This window comes from Homarus americanus, unplaced genomic scaffold, assembly GCF_018991925.1.
Source record: "Homarus americanus isolate GMGI-L3 unplaced genomic scaffold, GMGI_Hamer_2.0 scaffold48220, whole genome shotgun sequence".
Taxonomy (NCBI): domain Eukaryota; kingdom Metazoa; phylum Arthropoda; class Malacostraca; order Decapoda; family Nephropidae; genus Homarus; species Homarus americanus.
In genome coordinates, this window is record NW_024755060.1 from 3,866,051 (window position 1) to 3,887,586 (window position 21,536).

General features: G+C 44.3%; 1 protein-coding gene across 1 annotated transcript in view; it reads right to left on the reverse strand.

The window, feature by feature from the left end:
* The window catches only part of LOC121856324, a 66,508-nt gene extending 50,551 nt beyond the window's left edge, over window positions 1–15,957 (reverse strand). The window contains exon 1 of the mRNA XM_042351802.1: window positions 15,779–15,957. Coding sequence (XP_042207736.1) covers window positions 15,779–15,957 — 179 coding nt within the window. The remainder of the gene's footprint in view (window positions 1–15,778) is intronic.
* Window positions 15,958–21,536: the final 5,579 nt, after the last annotated feature.

Sequence of the window (21,536 nt, forward strand, 5' to 3'; positions counted from 1 at the left end):
CACCCACTTCCCATCACCCCATCCTTCCTCCCCATCACCCCTAACCCCTTCACCCTCACCTGGTAACTCTTTAAACCCACTGGTAACACTTCACCCTGGTAGTTCCTTCATCCTTGACACTCCTTGACAGTTCCTTCACCTAAGATCAATCCTTTAATTAAAACACACACTCTCTCTCTCTCTCTCTCACCGAAGGCCTTCTTAGTGTAGAAACTCAAAACCAAGAAATTAAAAAATATTTTCTCTATCTAAACCATATCAGCCTCAACCTGTCGGGATCATTATCACTGTTTTGGTCACCCTATGGAGGTCATAAAAGGTCACACAATGCTAATACACAATTACAGCCGGCGTAGTTAGGGAGGGAGAGAGATAATACCGACAATATTCCTACAACATTCTTTAAAACAAGTATTTTATATTTAACATGTTTGTAAGTTCATGAGACAAAAATTAACACAATGGCGGGTAAGTAAGGTGTGTAATAGACCAATCGGATTTATTTTCCTGTACACAAGAGCCTCTTCCTGCTATGGTGTAGGAATACAGTCAGCAGTTATTGTGTTATCAGCCTCCATAGGGGTTGGTCCATTACCTACAAACATACTTAACAGTAACTTCATCTCACTGTGTAGTGGACAAGGGCGAGTGTACGTGACGAGCATCCAGTCTCTTTTTAATCTGATCATTATGAACGATAATATTATGAAAACAAACAAGTATTAGTGAATTACAAAGAGACAACGAGAGAACACGATGTGGGGTTCTTACCAGTTACGATTCTAAAACAGAATTAGAGCTGACGTTGAGGAGCTTCTGAGTGCCTAGTGTGGCAACAGACACAATGATCTCAAGGTCACCATAAAAACAGCTGATTCATCGCGATATGTTAATCAGACGCGAGGGACCATTGGGTGAGTCTTCAGTGTCAGTATGACGGTAATCGGGCTATCGGTTAGGAAGACAAAGATCAGAAACCATCGGTGTTAACGAACTGACGAAAGAGACAAGCCAAGAACATAATGCCTTCACTGTGGCTGAGAAGACGGGGGCATAAAGAGTACAACAAGGAGCTTCACTCATCCTAATACTACACTAGAAGCTGCCACGACCTTGGCTTCTGAGGAGGCACACGACCACCAACACTGACGTCAGTATAGTGTGTCACCGATAAATACGACCTCGAAGAGAGATATCAACGACCAACAACAACATGACGTCAGTGCGGGATGTCAACGAGTCAACGGCATCAACCAGTACCAGTCATCGCCCTCGCTAATGACACCCACTGATTAATCAGACAATTCCCCTCTCATTCTACCCTCTCTTTCTCCCTCTCCTCCCTATCATTTCTCCCCTGGTTCTTCCCCTCCCTATTGCCTCCCCCCCCACGAAGCTACGCCCCTCAGCCCGCCCCCCTTCAACACATTTGAGGCAGGGTCGTAGGGAAGGGCGTCACGAACCCTTCGCCTCCTCAACCTCAACACGGATGAGGCAGGGTCGTGTGGAGGGGACCCATGATGACTAAGTTCCCACATGGTCCTAGGGAGCAATACGACCTCACCCCCTCCCCCCACGTATGACTCAGGGTGACCTCCCTCCCCCCTCAGCCCACTATATGATGCTCGACACACCTCAGTGATGCTGACAGGGAAGAGATTCATCTCCAGGCAGCTGATGAATAAACTGATATCGTAAATGATGACTAGACGTGAGAAATAACCCACACAACCTGAATTCCTTAATAGCTTTGAAGGTGTTGATCTGACGGCAATAAAAGACACTTGCCTTTGAGGTCTGGCGAAATATATCCATTTGTTTTTAACTGTCCGAATGAGTAATGTTTTTCCTAAAGGTTCGTTCTGGTGGTGGGACACCGAGGCACTGGGGTGGAGAGGCAGGTGCCAGAAGAGAGGCAAGCACCCCCCCCGCCCTCCCAGTAGCCATGCGAGACGCCCCCATATGACGCCACACCCAAAAGTATCACACCTTGTTCACACACACACACACACACACACACACACACACACACACACACAATATTCATATACAAACTACAAACAAAAATAAACACAAGCAAAACAAATGTTTGCACAAGCAGTGACATAAACACGTATAACCTCATATGAACCTGTGTATATGTCCGACTCTTCGACAGATTTAGTCCTTCGGTGTACAAGGGCGCAGCATGTGCGTAGTTTAGTGCACATGGTAGCATATAGGTACTTACACCTCACTTAACCTAACCGAACCCGAGGTCTTAGCGGGAATATTCGGGTCCAGTGCCGGGTCCGGAATTATGTTTCACCCCCCTACACCTGCCTCTCAAACACCTGGTTAATGAACCCTTACTTCTTATTTTCCTTTATCTCTCTTCTTATCCAGCTTCTCTCACCCCCTGTCTATCTTCGGTCACTTCTCTCCTATTTTCTCCTTCCGCATGTCCCTAATCTCCCCCCCCCCCAAACATCTTTCCTCCTCTCTCATTCGCTTCTCTTTCCTTACCCCTATTCACCTTCCCTGCAACTGTGGATCATGTTCTCTCCCTTTCTCTCCATCCCTTTCTACTGTCTTTGCACCCTTCTCTTTCACTTCATTCGTATCTGTCTCGTAACACCTCTTTTCTCCCCTCTCTTCCTGTCTCTCTTACCCCCGGCCAGGTGAGGGATCTTGGCAGTACTGATGAGGTATACACCTGGCGGAACGTAAACACGTCAGCCCTCATAGGAAAGAGTTCATGTCAGAGTCACTGGCAAGTAAAATGCAGGTGTTGATCTTGGTGTTATTGGACGAGCGCCTCCACCACGCGTCTGGCAGATCTTACACCATACTTAATTTACTTATTCACCTTTTCTAAGTTACTTTTGATTTATTTTAATATATTTTTTTAATTATCTTTTAACATTAAAGAAGTATATTAGTGGCTCCTTGGACCTGATTTTATGCTTAAGTTATTTTTATGTTCCTTTTAATTCGGGGGTAAATTTTCTCCAACTGATTGTATCACAGCATCAGTAATCTGGCTTCAGTAGTTTCAGTGAATACAGACGTCATTTAGTGGCATCTCTGTGCTGCAGTGAGTGTCTGGATCTTGCCCCACCTAAAGTAATTAACAATTCCACATGTAATGACAAAAACGTAATGATATGTAATACAAGTAAAGTAGAGCTGAGTAATAAGATGATACAATTTAATTACGTACATTACAAAATGTTCCATTAACAAACACGGTAAGTAGAGACGGATTAAATCTACGTCACCACTGAACCAAGGTCGGGGTCACAGTTGTTTAGGTAATGGTCACAAGTGAGGTCACACGATAGCTGCCATTACGATTTCCTTTATCGAGATGATGAGCTGCTAGTACAAGGTAGTTATGTGCGAGGGTCTTATCTCTCTCTCTCTCTCTCTCTCTCTCTCTCTCTCTCTCTCGTATAAGAATAATTTCACAATCAAACACCAGTGAAGGAAAAAAGGGAGAGTGTTAGTGGAGAGGAGCAACACCATGCAACCCTCTCGTTTACCTCACAACTTCCTGCCTCCCCCTCCCCCCTCCCCTCCCCACTCCCTATCCCATGCCCCTTCCCTTCCCTCTCCATACGCCAAACCCCTCCCCTCTCCTGACTCAATGCCCCCTCTCCTCTCTCAACCCACCCCTCTCTTACATCTTCTCCCTCTCCCTGCCTCATTTCCCTTCTCTTTCCCTCTCCCTGCCATATCTTCCTCCCTCCCTGTTACATCTTCCTCCATTTCCCCTCTTCTTTCACTCCCTCTTCCTGCTCCTTCATCTCCCCTCTCCTTCCCATCTCTCCATTCTGTCTACCATATCATCCACTTTCCCCCTCTCCATTTCCTCCCTCTCTATATTCTCCTTCATTCTCTCTACTTCCCATCTCCTATCTCTCACCATGCACCTTCTTTGTCTACCCTCCTCCTCCTCGTCCTCTTTTATCTTCCTTCTTCGTCTCTCCTCACCTTCCCTCCTCCCTCCATTTTCCCCAATCTCTTGCTCTTTAGTTCTCATTTTCCTTCCATTGTTTCCCCTTTTCCCTCCTTGTGTCTCTCCATTTCTCGACCTTTCCTCATTTACATATCATACCCTATTCCTTCTCTATCCTTCCCTCTCACCCGCTCTCTCCCTCCTTCCTCACCCTCTCTCCCTCCCTCTCACCCACTCTCTCATCCCCTCCGTCCCCTCTCCCCCTCCCTCTCACCCGCTCTCTCCCTCCTTCCTCACCCTCTCTCCCTCCCTCTCACCCGCTCTCTCATCCCCTCCCTCCCCTCTCCCCCTCCCTCTCACTCCCTCCCCCTCAGTATATAATATTAATCTCGCTCGGTGCCCTAGATCGCTCACTATAAATACACCTGTCTAACACCTCACCTGTAATTACTGTGTCGGGGCAGGGGAGGAGGGGCAGGGGAGGAGGGGAGGAGGGGAAGGGAGGGGGAGGGGGAGACTTTTTGTTTTGTTTTATGAGGTCATGTGTGGAGGAGGAGTTCCCAGAGGCCAAGAAGTGAACCTCAGGACTCGGAGGTTCAAGGTTGAAGTCCATACATCATTCAACTAAGCTAAACTAACCTATTTCTTTGAGTACAATGTTTTAACCCCTTGAGTACAATGTCTTAATCCCTTGAGTACGAATGATTTCCTTACATGTCTATTTAATTTGACAGATTAACAGGTTACAGGTCCTGATAGTTCATAGCTTAATCTAACCTAACCATTGTGAGTGGACTTTATTTATTTAGGGGTTCACAAGGACTGGGGCCCATTAAGACTGGGGCCCATTAAGACTGGGGTCCATTAAGACTGGGGTCCATTAAGACTGGGGCCCATTAAGATTGGGTCCCATTAAGACTGGGGTCCATTAAGACTGGGGCCCATTAAGACTAGGGCCCATTAAGACTGGGGTCCATTAAGACTGGGGCCCATTAAGACTGGGGCCCATTAAGACTAGGGCCCATTAAGACTAGGGCCTATTAGGACTGGGACCATCACTAGATTAACATCCCCACTAAAGTAATTCACCAGAGTTACACACCATAGCACACATCCTTATAAATCACTAAGATAATACTCCTCTCTAACCTAACCTACCCTAACTAACCTAACCTAACCTACCCTAACTAACCTAACCTACCTAACTAACCTAACCTAATGTAACCCTGAGATAGACAAGAGGACAAGGTAGAGTCTCAGCACAATTAGGTCGCCATATATGTGTCGCTACTTCAAGATTCACTCTTATATCACGGATGTGTATGAGAAGGAGGACCAAGTGTGTGTGTGTGTGTGTGTGTGTGTGTGTGTGTGTGTGTGTGTGTGTGTGTGTGTGTGTGTGTATGTATGTATGTATGTATGTATGTATGTATGTATGTAATGTAAATATCATCCCCGAATATATAAAAATTACATTACAAAAAATCATGATGTATCAGGTCAGGTAATCTATATCATGTTACCTTATGTTTATTTATTGCTGAGATTAACATTCATCATCACAACACCACAAATACCATAACTGATGTGTTGAAGGGACTCGAACCCGGGTACCCGTATTAGCCACTAGAGGATGATGTACAGGTAGGACTCGAACCCTGGTACCCACATTAGCCACTACAGGTGAGCCATATAATCTCCCCAACTTTTACTGTATATGTTTAAATTCACATGTTAGCGTGACATTGATTTTTCGGCCCATAAACACGCTTTCAACGGCTTACTCACAAACAAACACACGAGAGACAGGTGAGCCATATAATCTCCCCAACTTTTACTGTATATGTTTAAATTCACATGTTAGCGTGACATTGATTTTTCGGCCCATAAACACGCTTTCAACGGCTTACTCACAAACAAACACACGAGAGAGCCAAATATCATAATGTTAGGAGGGCGGGTTGAAAATACTGTGGCCGGGTCTTGGCATGCTGGACTTTATGTGTTTTCCTCCGCTAATGTTCCTCCGCCGACCTCACCCACCACCACTATTTTATATACAGTATATATATATATATATACTATATTCTCCCTCACTCTCTCCCTGTTTTACCTCCATAATCTAAAATAATACGCAAAACTATATTGATTAATTACAATAACAATAACAGTACTAATAAATATAACAATAATAATAATAATAATAATAATAATAATAATAATAATAATAATAATAATAATAATAATAATAATTAATAGGCACAAACCTCGATTATCACAAGAATATATACAATAATTGACGAACACTAAACACACTACCACACACAAGTCTCAGTCACATATAACAAAATATAACAACCTGTTTGTTATAAGCTGCCTAATTATAATGGGTGAAATTATTAACAATACTCATATAACAATTCCACATAAAATATCCCGGATTATCAAACAAGTCAGAATAAACGAAATTAATTAATACTAAAAAAAATAATAATAAACAATACAGGTGTGGACAAGGTGATTAGTACCAATTACCACACAACAACTACTAATTAAAACAACCAAATGCTACAAAAATAATCAAAAATAATAACTCAACATACATGGAATTAATTACTAATCACATAAACTATTAATCGTTAACAATGGAGGCAAAAAGAATGCATTTAATACCGATAATTAAGTATGACTCACTAATTAAAACAGGTAAATGCTCGCCACGTATAAAAAATTAATCAATGCACAGTTAAATATTCTATCTAATCTAATAATCAGAACTTTTACGAATTAAAGTAAAAACTTAACTTACACGAGGCATAAAGTAACACATAATAATACTTTTTTCCCATTGTTCTTTGAGATATTTCCCTGACACTTCACAGTAGTAGTAGTAGTAGTAGTAGTAGTAGTAGTAGTAGTAGTAGACTATCTCCCCATAACACCTCCATGATCTTATTCAGCAGGTGGTTAAGATGACTGACAGACAAATAGACATAAAGACAGACAGATAAATAGATAGACAAAGACATAGACAGAAAGACATACATAGGCAAAGATAGATAGACGGACAGACACAAATAGACAGAAACAGAAAAACAGACAGACAGAAACTGATGGACAGAAACATATAGATAGACAGACACAAATAGACAAACATAGATAGACAATAACAAATAGACAAAAAACAGATATATAGAGACACAAATAGACAGAAAGAAATAAACACACACAAGACAGAACTCAGGTGAATCAGAATTAGATATAATTAATACAGGTAAAATATACTAAGATAGACAGACCCCCAAAAAATATCCCAGAAGAATAATTAAAAACATCCGGGTGGGCGTGGTGAATGGGTGGGCGGCGGGTGATGGGGATGGGTGGCGGCGTGATGGGGGGTTGGACGGGGGGTATAGGGTGAGTCATAAACATATTGTAATCATACTGTTGCAACCATTTAACTGATAGAATTCCATTATAAACTCATTATGGTGGCTATTTTATTCTAGCTATCCTGATGAATGCATTTGAGTGTCAAATACATTTTACTCAGTAGTCTTTTCCAAATGAGAACAAAATGCAAATTACCCAACGGGGAAAAAACGGGGAGGGGTGGGGTACCTTTTGTGGATGTGTTGTGGAGGATGTGTTGTTGTGGATGTGTTGTTGGATAGGTGGATGTGTTGTGGAGGATGTGTTGTTGTGATGTGTTGTGATGTTGTTGTGGGATGTGTTGTTGTGGATGTGTTGTTGTGATGTGTTGTGGATGTGTTGTTGTGATGTGTTGTTGTGAGGATGTGTTGTTGTGATGTGTTGTTGTGGAGGATGTGTTTTGTTGTGTTGTGGAGGATGTGTTGTTGTGGATGTGTTGTTGTGGATGTGTTGTTGTGGATGTGTTGTTGTGGGATGTGTTGTGGATGTTGTTGTGGATGTGTTGTTGTGGAGGATGTGTTGTTGTGGATGTGTTGTTGTGGATGTGTTGTTGTGATGTGTTGTGGAGGATGTGTTGTGGATGTGTTGTTGTGGATGTGTTGTTGTGGATGTGTTGTTGTGGAGGATGTGTTGTTGTGGAGGATGTGTTGTTGTGGAGGTGTTGTTGTGGAGGATGTGTTGTTGTGATGTGTTGTTGTGGAGGATGTGTTGTTGTGGATGTGTTGTTGTGGAGGATGTGTTGTTGTGGATGTGTTGTTGTGGATGTGTTGTTGTGATGTGTTGTTGTGATGAGCAACGACGTGGTTTATTATACGTGTTGATGGTGGTACAGGGTGGTACAGGATGTTACAGGGTGGTACAGGGTGGCAACAGGGTGGTACGGAATGTTACAGGATGCTACAAGGTGATACAGGATGATACAGGGAGTTGCAGGATGGTACAGGGTGTTACAGGATGTTACAGGATGATACAGGATGTTACAGGGTGGTAAGGGTGTTACAGGATGTTACAGGGTGGTACAGGATGTTACAGGATGTTACAGGGTAGCAGGGTGTTACAGGATGATACAGGGTGGTACAGCAATGATAATACAGTTTTTTTATTTACAGAGACGGTAATGTACAGTACAGAGTTAAGGGCTTTATGCTGAAGAGATACAGTGTTAAATACATAATGGAATGAATAAAATAATACCAATATAAACCTCCATATATCCACACACCACAAACACCCACATATCCACACACCACAAACCTCCACACCACGAACCACTACATATCCACACAACCCCAACCCACAAAACCAAAAACCCCACCCCACATATCCACAAACAAACACCCACCATATCCACACACCACAACCCACATGAGTCTTGACAAGACCCTCCCACCTGACGAAGAAAAAAACCACCACATTAACAGCACGCAGTCAACCAGCTCACTAATTCCATTATTCACTACAAACATGAGCAAAACCTGTGTGAGGAACGACCACTGTCCGGGTATAGGCCTGGCCAAATAACAAGAGCCATGCAAAGTGTACATTAGTGGTGGGTTGGTGCTGACGACTACGGAGGGAGAGGGAGAGGAGAGGAGAGGAGAGGAGAGGAGAAGAGGAGAGGAGAGGAGAGGAGAGAAGAGGAGAGGAGACACACGACTATAAAGAAAAACGAAAAGGTATAAAAAGACAACGAGGGAAGAAAACGCGAAGGAGAGAGAGAGAGAGAGAGAGAGAGAGAGAGAGAGAGAGAGAGAGAGAGAGAGAGAGAGAGAGAGAGAGAGAGAGAGAGAAGAGGGGAACCTGAAGCGTAGGGAGGATGGAGGGGAAAATTGAGTGAGAGGAGGCGGGGGACTGTGGTGGGAGGAGGGGAGAGGGGGTTAAAGACTGTGGTGAGAAGGGGGAGAAGAGGGAAAGCGTGGAGAGAGAGGGAGAGGGTAGAACGAGGAAGGAAGAGAAAAGGGGAACAGAGAAGAGGTGAGGGGGGAGAGGAAGACGGTGTGGTGGGAGGAGTGGATGTCGGTGGGGATGGATGAGGGGGTGGGGAGGGGAGGGTGTCGGGAGGAAGGGAGGGGAGGGGAGCCGGGAAAGAAGGAGGGGCGGGGAAGAAGGAGATACGGCCGAGGATATGGAAAATAATGGGGAGAGAGCCCAGGGGGAAGAAAATGGTGTGGAAATGTACAAGTGATGAGGGGGACGTCGAGATGGGGAGCGCAGGCACAAGAGCTTCTTCCTGCTCCTCCTGATGAGAAGGAGAGAGAGAGAGAGAGAGAGAGAGAGAGAGAGAGAGAGAGAGAGAGAGAGAGAGAGAGAGAGAGAGAGTGTCCTGGTTCTAGGTACAACTAAGTGTGTTAAACGCTGGTTCTGGCCCGCTAGAGGGAGGATAAACAGTGACGTACAGTAAATGTTAAGAGGTAGCGAGTGACGGGCCCGAGTTTTTCCTGAAGAGCGACTCAACTCGTCCACGGCGACACACTTGGATTTTGGCCGACACGCTTGAAAAATTTATGTCCGTCTATTAACATATTTTCAGATGCAGTATAACATTTAGGCAGACACGAGGCCTTGAACATCAATCACTTGAACATCAGTCGCTTGAACATCAGTCTCTTGAAGATGGCAGCGTCAAAGTAGAGTGTTAACATAATTTGTTTAACTCCTTGAGTATGATAACTTAACCCCTTGAGTAGAATGACTTACTCCCTGACTACAATGACTTAACCCCTGACTACGATGACTTAACCCCTGACTACGATGACTTAACCCCTGACTACGATGACTTAACCCCTGACTACGATGACTTAACCCCTGACTACGATGACTTAAAAACGTAAACGCCTCAAAGACTCTGTGAGGGAAATTCTATATATAAGTGTTAAAAGTTAGATATTGTAAGTGTTTAAGTATGTTAAGTACTGGGAGTCGTAAGTATAGGGAGTCGTAAGTACAGGGAGTCGTAAGTACAGGGAGTCGTAAGTACTGGAAGGTGCAAGTGTTGGGAGGCCACAAGCATAAGAGCTGTCGTAAATATACCTCCCATGAATAAACATACATAAACACACTCAAAACACCCGCCAAGATACACTCATCATCCATAACACACACACACACACACACACACACACACACACCAATGAATCATCCAGGATTACTTTAGCCATGCCTGAAACACCATACACACACACACAACCAGGCAGCGAATCTTAGCAAAAGTCAACATCAACTAGCGAGTATATTCTACCATATAGAGGAATATAGAAGACCTCCTACTACGCTAATATACAACACATATAGCCATCTGGCGTATATGTGTAGCCAAAGTTACTCAGGTTAACAGGTGTGTGTGTGTGTGTGTGTGTGTATTTCTACCAACGCTAAAATCCATTTCACAAAATAAATGAATATTAAACAGTACTAGAGAGACACTCTATTCGCATTGGATTAATTAAAACCCAAATCGCTTCGTAATAGATAGCTCAAATTTTCCAAGTAATTATTTCATTCCTCATTTAGTCATTTAACAGAAAACATTATCTCATTACACCGCCAAACACTCGCCAATATCACCAGCCGGCTGTATTAACCGGCAAAAAATGTTCACGTTACAAAATCACGTTACAGCTGCAATAGTAAATACTGTATCAAGTTGAGTGTGTGTTCTTAGGTGTTATATATGCGCACACACACACACACACACACACACACAGAAAAACTCACCATAAAAAAATAGCCAAAAATACTAACTTATGGCCCCATTTAAATGTATTTTCGTAGTAATTCACCAAACCTTTCTTTCACGAGAGAAAAATTACTTTAACGGGGAGTTACACGTGACGCCGAGCTGTGAGCCTCTTAAAGGAGGAGCAGGGAAGGTAGGTGAAGCAGGTAGTAGGAAGTAGGAGAGGGGAAAGAAGCAGAAGCAATAGAAACGGGTTATGGCAGAGGAGAAGTACCAACAGGCAATGAAGCAGGAACAAGGACAGCAACAGTAGGTAGCAGGAACAGCAACAGAAGGCAACAGCAGGAGCAGTAGGAAAACAGGCAGAAGCAGGAACAGCAGGTAGCAACAGCAACAGTAAACAGCAGGAGGAACAGTACTAACAGGCAACAGAAACAGCAACAACAGTAGGTAGCAGCAGCAGCAACGGCATAGATAAGAGGAAGGGAGGAAGATTAGCAGCAACGGCCAGATATATAATGACAAGAAACAAGTATCAGAAGAAGAAGAAGAAAGAAGAAGAGGAAAAAAAAAAGGAAGAGAAAGGAGGAGGAGGAGGAGGAAGAGGAAGAAGAAGAGGAAGAGGAAGAAGAAGAAGAAGAAGAAGAAGAAGAAGAAGAAGAAGAAGAAGAAGAAGAAGAAAGAAGAAGAAGAAGAAGAAGAAGAAGAAGAAGAAGAAGAAGAAGAGGAAGAGGAAGAAGAGGGGAGGGAAGAAGAGGAAGAAAAAGAGGAGGAGGAAGAAGAAAAGAAGAGGGGAGGAAGAGGAGGGGTGGAGAAAAGAATAATGAAAAAGATAGAGAAAATGAGAAAGTGACATTTAAACAACATGGAGAGAGAGAGAGAGAGAGAGAGAGAGAGAGAGAGAGAGAGAGAGAGAGAGAGAGAGAGAGAGAGAGAGAGAGAGAGAGAGAAAAGTGAATAAGGAGGAAAAGAGGAAAAAAAGACGAAAGGACGAAACAAAAGGAAGAAAAATACGGTAAAAAAGAAAATGAAGGAAGAAAAGAGAAAGAGGAGGAAAATAAAATGAAAGACGAGAAGGAATAAAGGAAGGAGAAAAATGAGGAAAGGAAAAGAAAATGAGTAAGACAGGGAACAGGAAAACATAAAAGAGGAAGAGGTAATAAAGAGAGAGAGGAAATATGAAGAGGAGGAGCAGGCAAAGGAAGATAAAATGCAATGAAGTGGAAAAAGGAAGAAGACAAAGAGGAACAGGAAGAAATGAAAAAGATAAAGAAGGTAAGGAGACAAAAAATTAAGATAAAAAATAAGAAACAGAAAGAAATGAAAGAAGAACAAACTGAAATAAAACAGGACAAATAAATATGAAAAGTAGAAAAAGAAGACAGGAAGAAGAACAAGGGAGAATAAAGAGAAAATGGAGACAAGAAACGAAAGAACGGGAACAACTTTGGAAGAGAGAGAGAGAAAAGAGAGAGAGACCAAGAAGGAAGAAAGATAAGGAGGAAGAAGATAGGAAGAAGAGGAAAGGAGGAATAATTGGAGCATGTGCCGTCGCTTACCGGGTTGAACTTCACTGTAAGATCCTAACCCATTACCGCTGACAGTAATGTGGGGACAACATTTCACGCCAAATATAATCACAGAAGTGGTGTTGTTGGCCCACCCTTTACTACACCAAATTATGTAAACAAGAGGAAAAAAGTTTGAGGAAATTATTATGTAAAGAGGAAAAAAGTTTGAGGAATATATGTAAAGAGGAAAAAAGTTTGAGGAAATTATTATGTAAAGAGGAAAAAAGTTTGAGGAAATTATGTAAACAAGACGATGTTTGAAAAAAATTATTACGTAAACAAGAGGAAAAAAGTTTGAGGAAATAATTATGTAAACAAGAGGAAAAAAAGTTTGAGGAAAATACGTAATAGGAGAAAAATAACACAATTATGTAAACAAGACAATAAAATATTAAGCAAACAATGTGAAAACAAAAACCAAACAATATATTAACGTCAATAACTTACTATGTAGACAAGAGCACTGTCCATGTGATTAAAATGTTACAAAAACAAAACAACTAAATGATTATGTCAGGAAAATATTGCCTCATAAACATAGACAAATTGTTAACAGAAATACTGATAAACCAAATGACAAAAAATTATATGAGGAAAAATACAGCTTTCATATATAAACACCAGAACACTTTATGAGCGCCTCACTATAACCTCACAACACTCAAAACACTTTATGAGCGCCTCACAACACTCAAAACACTTTATGAGCGCCTCACAACACTCAAAACACTTTATGAGCGCCTCCACAACACTCAAAACACTTTATGAGCGCCTCACAACACTCAAAAACACTTTATGAGCGCCTCACAACACCAAACACTATGAGCCCTCACTATAACCTCACAAACACTCAAAACACTTTATGAGCGCCCCACAACACTCAAAACACTTTATGAGCGCCTCACTATATCCTCACAACTCAAAACACTTTATGAGCGCCTCACAACACCCTCAAAACACTTTATGAGCGCCTCACAACACTCAAAAACACTTTATGAGCGCCTCACTATATCCTCACAACACTCAGAACACTTTATGAGCGCCACATCCTCACAACACTCAGAACACTTTATGAGCGCCTCTATTATCCTCACAACACTCAAAACACTTTATGAGCGCCTCACAACACTCAAAACACTTTATGAGCGCCTCACAACACTCAAAACACTTTATGAGCGCCTCACATATCCTCACAACACTCAGAACACTTATGAGCGCCTCACAACACCAAAAACACTTTATGAGCGCCTCACAACACTCAAAACACTTATGAGAGGCGCCTCACAACACTCAAAACACTTTATGAGGCTCACAACACTCAAAAACACTTATGAGCGTCCCTATAACACTCAAAACACATTATATGCCTCACAACACCAAACACTTTATGAGCGCTCACTATATCCTCACAACACTCAGAACACTTTATGAGCGCTCACTATATCCTCACAACACATGAGTCGGAAAATCTAGTTTGACAAATTTCCAAACAGGTTTAATTGTGGCTTTAGCCTGGGGTGTTAGGGACAGGTGGTGGTGGAGCAGGTGAGTGGTGGTGGTGAGTGGTGAGTGGTGGTGGTGGTGGTGGTGAGTGGTGGTGAGTGGTGGTGGTGGGAGTAGTGGTGGTGGGAGTGGTGGTGGTGAGTAGTGGTGGTGGGAGGTGGTGTGAGTGTGAGTGGTGGTGTGGTGGGAGTGGTGGTGGTGGTGGTGAGTGGTGGTGGTGGGAGGGTGGTGGTGAGTAGTGGTGGTGAGTAGTGGTGGTGGGAGGGTGAGTGGTGGTGGGTGAGTGGTGGTGGTGGTGGTGGTGAGTGTGGTGGTGGGAGGGTGGTGGTGGGTGGTGGTGGTGAGTGGTGGTGGTGAGTGGTGGTGGTGAGTGGTGGTGGTGGAGTAGTGGTGGTGAGTAGTGGTGGTGGAGGTGAGGGTGTGGTGGGTGGATGGTGGGTGGTGAGGGTGGTGGTGAGTAGTGGTGGTGAGTGGTGGTGGTGAGGTAGTGGTGGTGAGTAGTGGTGGTGAGTGGTGAGGGTGGTGGTGGTGAGTGGTGGTGGTGGAGTGAGGAGGGTGGTGGTGAGGTGGTGGGTGGAGTGGTGGTGGTGGTGGTGGAGTGGTGGTGGTGGTGGTGTGAGGTGGTGGTGAGTGGTGGGTGAGTGGTGGTGGTGAGTGGTGGTGGTGGAGTGGTGGTGTGAGTGGTGGTGGTGAGTGGTGGTGGGGAGGGGTGGTGGTGGGTGGTGGTGGTGGGTGGTGTGGGAGTGGTGGTGAGGGTGTGGTGAGGGTGGTGGTGAGTGGTGGTGGTGAGTAGTGGTGGTGAGTGGTGGTGGTGGGAGTGGTGGAGGTGAGTGGTGGTGGTGGGAGGGTGGTGGTGAGTGGTGGTGGTGGGAGTGGTGGTGGGAGGTGGTGAGTGTGGTGGTGGGAGTGGTGAGTGGTGGTGGTGGGGAGTGGTGTGGTGGAGGGGTGGTGGGGAGGGTGGTGGTGGTGAGTGGTGGTGGTGGTGAGGTGGGTGGTGGTGGTGTGGTGGTGGGTGAGGGGTGGTGGTGAGGTGGTGGTGGGAGTGGTGGGTGGTGGAGGGTGGTGGGAGGGTGGTGGGTGAGTGGTGGTGGTGGGTGGTGGTGGTGGTGGTGGTGGTGGTGGTGGTGGTGAGTGGTGGTGAGTGGTGGTGGTGGAGTGGTGGTGGTGGAGTGGTGGTGGTGGTGAGTGGTGGTGGGGTGGGAGTGGTGGTGGTGAGTGGTGGTGGTGGAGGTGTGGAGTGGTGGTGGTGAGTGGTGGTGGTGGTGGGAGGAGTGGTGGTGGTGGGAGTGGTGGTGAGTGGTGGTGGGAGTGGTGGTGGGTGGGAGTGGTGGTGGTGGAGTGGTGGTGGTGGTGGTGGGGAGTGGTGGTGGTGGTGAGTGGTGGTGGTGAGTAGTGGTGGTGGAGTGTGGTGGTGGTGAGGTGGTGGTGGTGGTGGGAGGAGTGGTGGTGGAGTGGTGGTGGTGAGTAGTGGTGAGTGGTGGTGGTGGAGTGGTGGTGGTGGTGAGTAGTGGTGGTGAGTATTGGTGATGAGAGTAGTAAATAATATTAGCAACGATGGTGAAAATAGCGATGATTATAACTGCAATTGACGATAAATAATATTTCTGTGGTGGTAATGGTGGTAATGGTGATAGTGGTAACAGCTCAACTAGTTACCGTAGGAGTGCCTGGTTGCGGTGATATACGTGCACTGTCAGAACATAATTTGACGCTGACATGGCAGACTTGGTGTCATTAGCAGTGATTTTGGTTCCTGAAGTGACAAGGAATTTGTACTTGAGAGACTGGAGGTCACGAGTTACGGGTCTTGAAGTGAAGGTGACAGTGACAGACATGAGCAGTGATTTTTAGTGATTTTCTTGAAGATGGTGAGGCGGTGAGGGTGACAACGACCAAGGAAGCAGTGAAGGAGAACAGTGGCAAAATGACCTAACCTAACTTAACCTAACCTTTGTCTAACCCAACCTAACCTAACTAACCTAACCTTTGCCTAACCTGACCTAATATAACTTAACCTAACTTAACCTAACCTAACCTACCCCCAACATAAACCAAAATGCATAAGTATGAAAACTCAAGAGGTGACAAAACTCCAACTCTATTCAAGGACCTACTCGGGAGCCGGTTTTTGGACCGGTTCAAGGTCCGGCTTTGGATCCGGTTCCAGGTGTGGTTCCGGTTCTGGAGATAAGTTTTAGAGTTAATGAAAGGTGATGTGGGTATGATGTTCGGCCCAGTGGTCATTACATTCACAAGCTCATTAATTGCACCCCACATTTACTGTATCCGGCTGTCGTGAACTGGCTATAACGCAATTAGCATTCTGTGTGTGTGTGTGTGTGCCGCATTATCCAGGTGCCACATAATATCCAGAACCTAAACTTTTATATATCTGGCTTTCATGGAGACCTACTGTATACCACAATAATCAGTTGGTGCACCATATCCGGCGTCTATACCCTATCCGGCTATTAGAGAGAACCGAATCACTAAAAAAAAGACCATCACACGGCCAAACCCTATCCCGATACCATTTAAATACCCATCGACCACCTTATATATATACCCAGGGGCAAGATAGTGTCTCACCCCACCACATAACACAGCACATGACCCAGGGCAAGATAGTGTCTCACCCCACCACATAACACAGCCATGACCCAGGGCAAGCAAGTTCCACCCCACCAAAACACACACAACCCAGGGCAAGAGTCACCCCACCACACACAAGACATGACCCAGGGCAAGCTAGTGTCTCACCCCACCACATAACACAGCACATGACCCAGGGCAAGCTAGTGTCTACCCACCACATAACACAGCACATGACCCGGGGCAAGCTAGTCTCACCCCACCACATTACACAGCACATGACCCAGGGCAAGATAGTGTCTCACCCCACCACATAACACAGCACATGACCCAGGGGCAAGCAAGTGTCTCACCCCACCACATAACACAGCACATGACCCAGGGGCAAGCAAGTGTCTCACCCACCACATAACACAGCACATGACCCAGGGGAAAGCTAGTGTCTCACCCCACCACATAACACAGCACATGACCCAGGGGCAAGCTAGTGTCTCACCCCACCACATAACACAAGACATGACCCAGGGGCAAGCTAGTGTCTCACCCCACCACATTACACAGCACATGACCCAGGGGGAGTAGTGTCTCACCCCACCACATAACACAGCACATGACCCAGGGGCAAGCTAGTGTCTCACCCCACCACATAACACAGCACATGATCCAGGGCAAGCTAGTGTCTCACCCCACCACATAACAGAAGACCCAGGGAAGCAGTGTCTCACCCCACCACATAACACAGCACATGACCCTGGGGCAAGCTAGTGTCTCACCCCACCACATAACACAGCACATGACCCAGGGGCAAGCTAGTGTCTCACCCCACCACATAACACAGCAACATGACCCAGGGGCAAGATGTCTCACCCACCACATAAACAGCACATGACCCAGGGGAAAGCCACCCACAAACACAGACATGACCAGGCTTAGTGTCTCACCCCACCACATAACACAGCACATGACCCAGGGGCAAGCTTAGTGTCTCACCCCACCACATAACACAGCACATGACCCAGGGCAAGCAGGTCTACCACATAACACAGCACATGACCAGGGCAAGCTAGTGTCCACCCCACCACAAACACACACATGACCCGGAATAGTGTCTCACCCATAACACAGAACCCGGTAGTGTCTCACCCACCACAACACAGCACATGACCCAGGGGCAAGTTAGTGTCTCACCCCACCACATAACACAGCACATGACCCAGGGGCAAGCTAGTGTCTCACCCCACCACATAACACAGCACATGATCCAGGGGCAACTAGTGTCTCACCCCACCACATAACACAGCACATGACCGGGGAAGTAGTGTCTCACCACCACATAACACAGCCACCCAAATTCACCCCACCACATAACACAGCACAGACCCTGGGGCAAGCTAGTGTCTCACCCCACCACATAACACAGCACATGATCCAGCTGACACCACGCCAGTTATGTTGTTCTAACGCTGTGTTACCTTGAGTGTTTTATTTTATTTTTTTTTTTACCTAATAACGCAATTTCGGAGCTATCAAAGTATAAAAGCCACACGTATGAGCACTGGAACCCTTTGCGACATACCATCCATACATACTGTACATACATGCATATACATACATACATACATACATACATACAAACATACATACATATACACAGAGATGCATACAGTAGTTACAGAGCGCTGACTATCCTCCACAGGTATATCCTCTAACCTAACCTAACCTAACCTAACCTGGTCGACGTGAACATTTATCTAAACACGAGATAAATAAATCCTTCTTGGTACCTTATCTGATCTGTCAATTATCACTATTCAGGTCTTGTAATAATTGTTTTCCCTTCGTCAGGTGAGAATCAAGAACGTTTAATTACACCTCATGACCTGAAAACAACCAGATTATCATCACAAAATTAAATTCTCTACTCCAGTCGCTTTCTGAGGGGGGGGGGGCGTTCCGGATTCATTAGTAAACAATTATCAATGAATTCAAACAAAATTACTTAAACAAGAATAGGCTTGTTTATTAATTTGTTTACAGCGTGACCAAATCAAGAGCGATACCTGAAATACCTTAACAGTACCACAGAATACCAGTGTTATCCTAAAACTACAATCACATAATAACAATCACCATACCAATAACCACAATTACTATATGTCACCAATACATAACCTAACCTACCCTAACCGACCATAAAATATTGACCATAGCACCACACAACACACCATAATACAACACAACCACAACACACCATAACACAGCACTACCACCCAACCACAGCACAACACTCACGCTACCACACACAACCACAACACTACCACAACACACCATAACACAACACTACCACCCAACCACAGCACACACTCCCACGCTACCACACAACCACAACACTACCACACAACCACACAACACAACACTACCACACAACCACAACACACCATAACACAGCACTACCACCCAACCACAGCACAACACTCCCACGCTACCACACAAACCACAACACTACCACACAACCACACAACACTACCACAAATACCAACATAACACAACACTACCACACAACCACAACACACACCATAACACAGCACTACCACCCAACCACAGCACAACACTCCCACGCTACCACACAACCACAACACTACCACACAACCACAACACACCATAACACAACACTACCACCCAACCATAACGACCCCCCCTCACACACACACACAAACCACGCGGCCAACTACGACCTCCAACACGCCCCTAAGAGTTGATGACAAAATTGAGGGTTGAACATATTCATGGCGTCATCAATCCGGCAAAGTGGCGGCTGTCAATCATTCTACCATCTGTCATTACCGGGTGCTCAAGCGCGGGCAACAAGGTACCTAGTAACGAACAGCTTCACTCTTCCTGCCCCCTTTACCCCCTCCACCGTTAATGTTAACCCTGACAGCCTTGCCCCCATAACAGCCTTGCCCTTTAGTCTTGCCCGCATTACAGCCTTGTCTTTAAGTCTTGCTCTCATAACAGCCTTGTCTTTAAGCCTTGCCCTATAACACCATAACAGCCTTGCCCTTGGGTCTTTCTCCATAACCAGCCTTGCCCTTAAATCTTGCCCCATAACTACCTTGCTCTTAAGTCTTGCCCCCATAATACCATAACAGCTATGCTCTTAAGTCTTGTCCCATAACAGCATATAACGTCTCCAAAGTATTTCCTCTAACCATTCACCAGCAGTACAGGGTGTTCCAAAAACCCAACTATACGCTATTCGCATTTATATGAGGTAGCAACTGGCCAATCGTTCAAGAGTTCCCGATAACCGAACACCCGACATTAATAATTATACAACCTAAAGAACCGACCAACTATAATTATATTCTGCAATAACCGAAAAAATGTTCATATGACGTAAGAATTGACACGGAAAAGCCGACCAATCGTTCGGAATTTGTTCTTATCCGACGAAGTGAAGCCCCATGTTTCATTTAGTGCTTCCGATTATAACCCAAAATTAACTTTCCGAATTCTGTTTATCCGTAAAATAGCGTTATTCGTTTTATCCGTAAACTAACATTATTCGTATTATCTGTAAAGTAACATTCGTGTTATCCGTAAAGTAACATTCGTGTTACCCGTACAGTGTAACATGATTCTGTACACCTGTAACACAACTCTATACTTACACCCACACATCTGTACAGCGACACTGGCTTATCCGACCATTATAACGCATTTTCGCCTCTCCGACACAACCGGATCTTTCTCCTCTGGCACAAAAAAACTCCCCAACATTTTCGCTTATCCGACATTAACAGCTTATTTTGTTGATCGGTTAACTGATACAAAGAACTTTTATGTTGTGAAATATTGTCATGTCGCATCAATATTCATTTCATAACCAACACAAAATGGTCTTTTATCTCACTATAATACGTTACGTTCATCAGTCGTCGGAGCCTAAAACAATGAATTATTTTAATTGTCCGACAACTGCGCTGTAAAGTGTTCATTTATATACAAACAATAAAAAATATACGAGTAACAAATAAACAAACATGATGTGAAATTTACAGTCGAGAAAAATAGTAATAATAATAATTGTGTGAGAGTATAACTTTATTTTAAACACATTTTTAACTTCATGGGATCAAATACTGTACCATATATATACACGGATCATAAGAAGATTATACTACTAAACTGTAATGCCCGACTTCCTGGTATAGTACGAGTGAGCTGGTCTCCTACCTGGCTCCCGCAATACTGGTAAATGAGTTTTCACGGAATATTTATACAGATGAATCAATCAAAAAGGATTTTCCCCTGACTCATCTACCATAATAAATAAACAAGACCAAACGACAGTAACTTAAGTGAATACATCCAAACTGTGTTCATATATAAGTTCAGATTTATATATTATTTGTCAATTATCTACAACAATTTAAATTTGTCTAAACATCCCAAACTTGGGTTGAATCTGGGGGAAGGAGATTCATCATGTATACCTTGTGTTAACGCCGTGTATACATGGTCGTACTATGAAGGAAGTCATGTATAAACAAGATCAAGTTTCAGTCTATACATTTACTCCGATAAAAAATGAGGGGCGGCAGACGTCTTAAAAATAGCTAGGGAATATAAGCTAAATTTACTAAGCTAACCTAACCTAAGCTAACCTAACCTAACCTAACCTAAGCTAAGCTAAGCTAAGCTAAGCTAAGCTAACCTAAGCTAATTATTTACGAGTTATGTGTATCCTTTTGTTTATATATCTGATTTTAACTCAGATTTACTCATAATTAAACACGAAACTGTCTCACATAACATT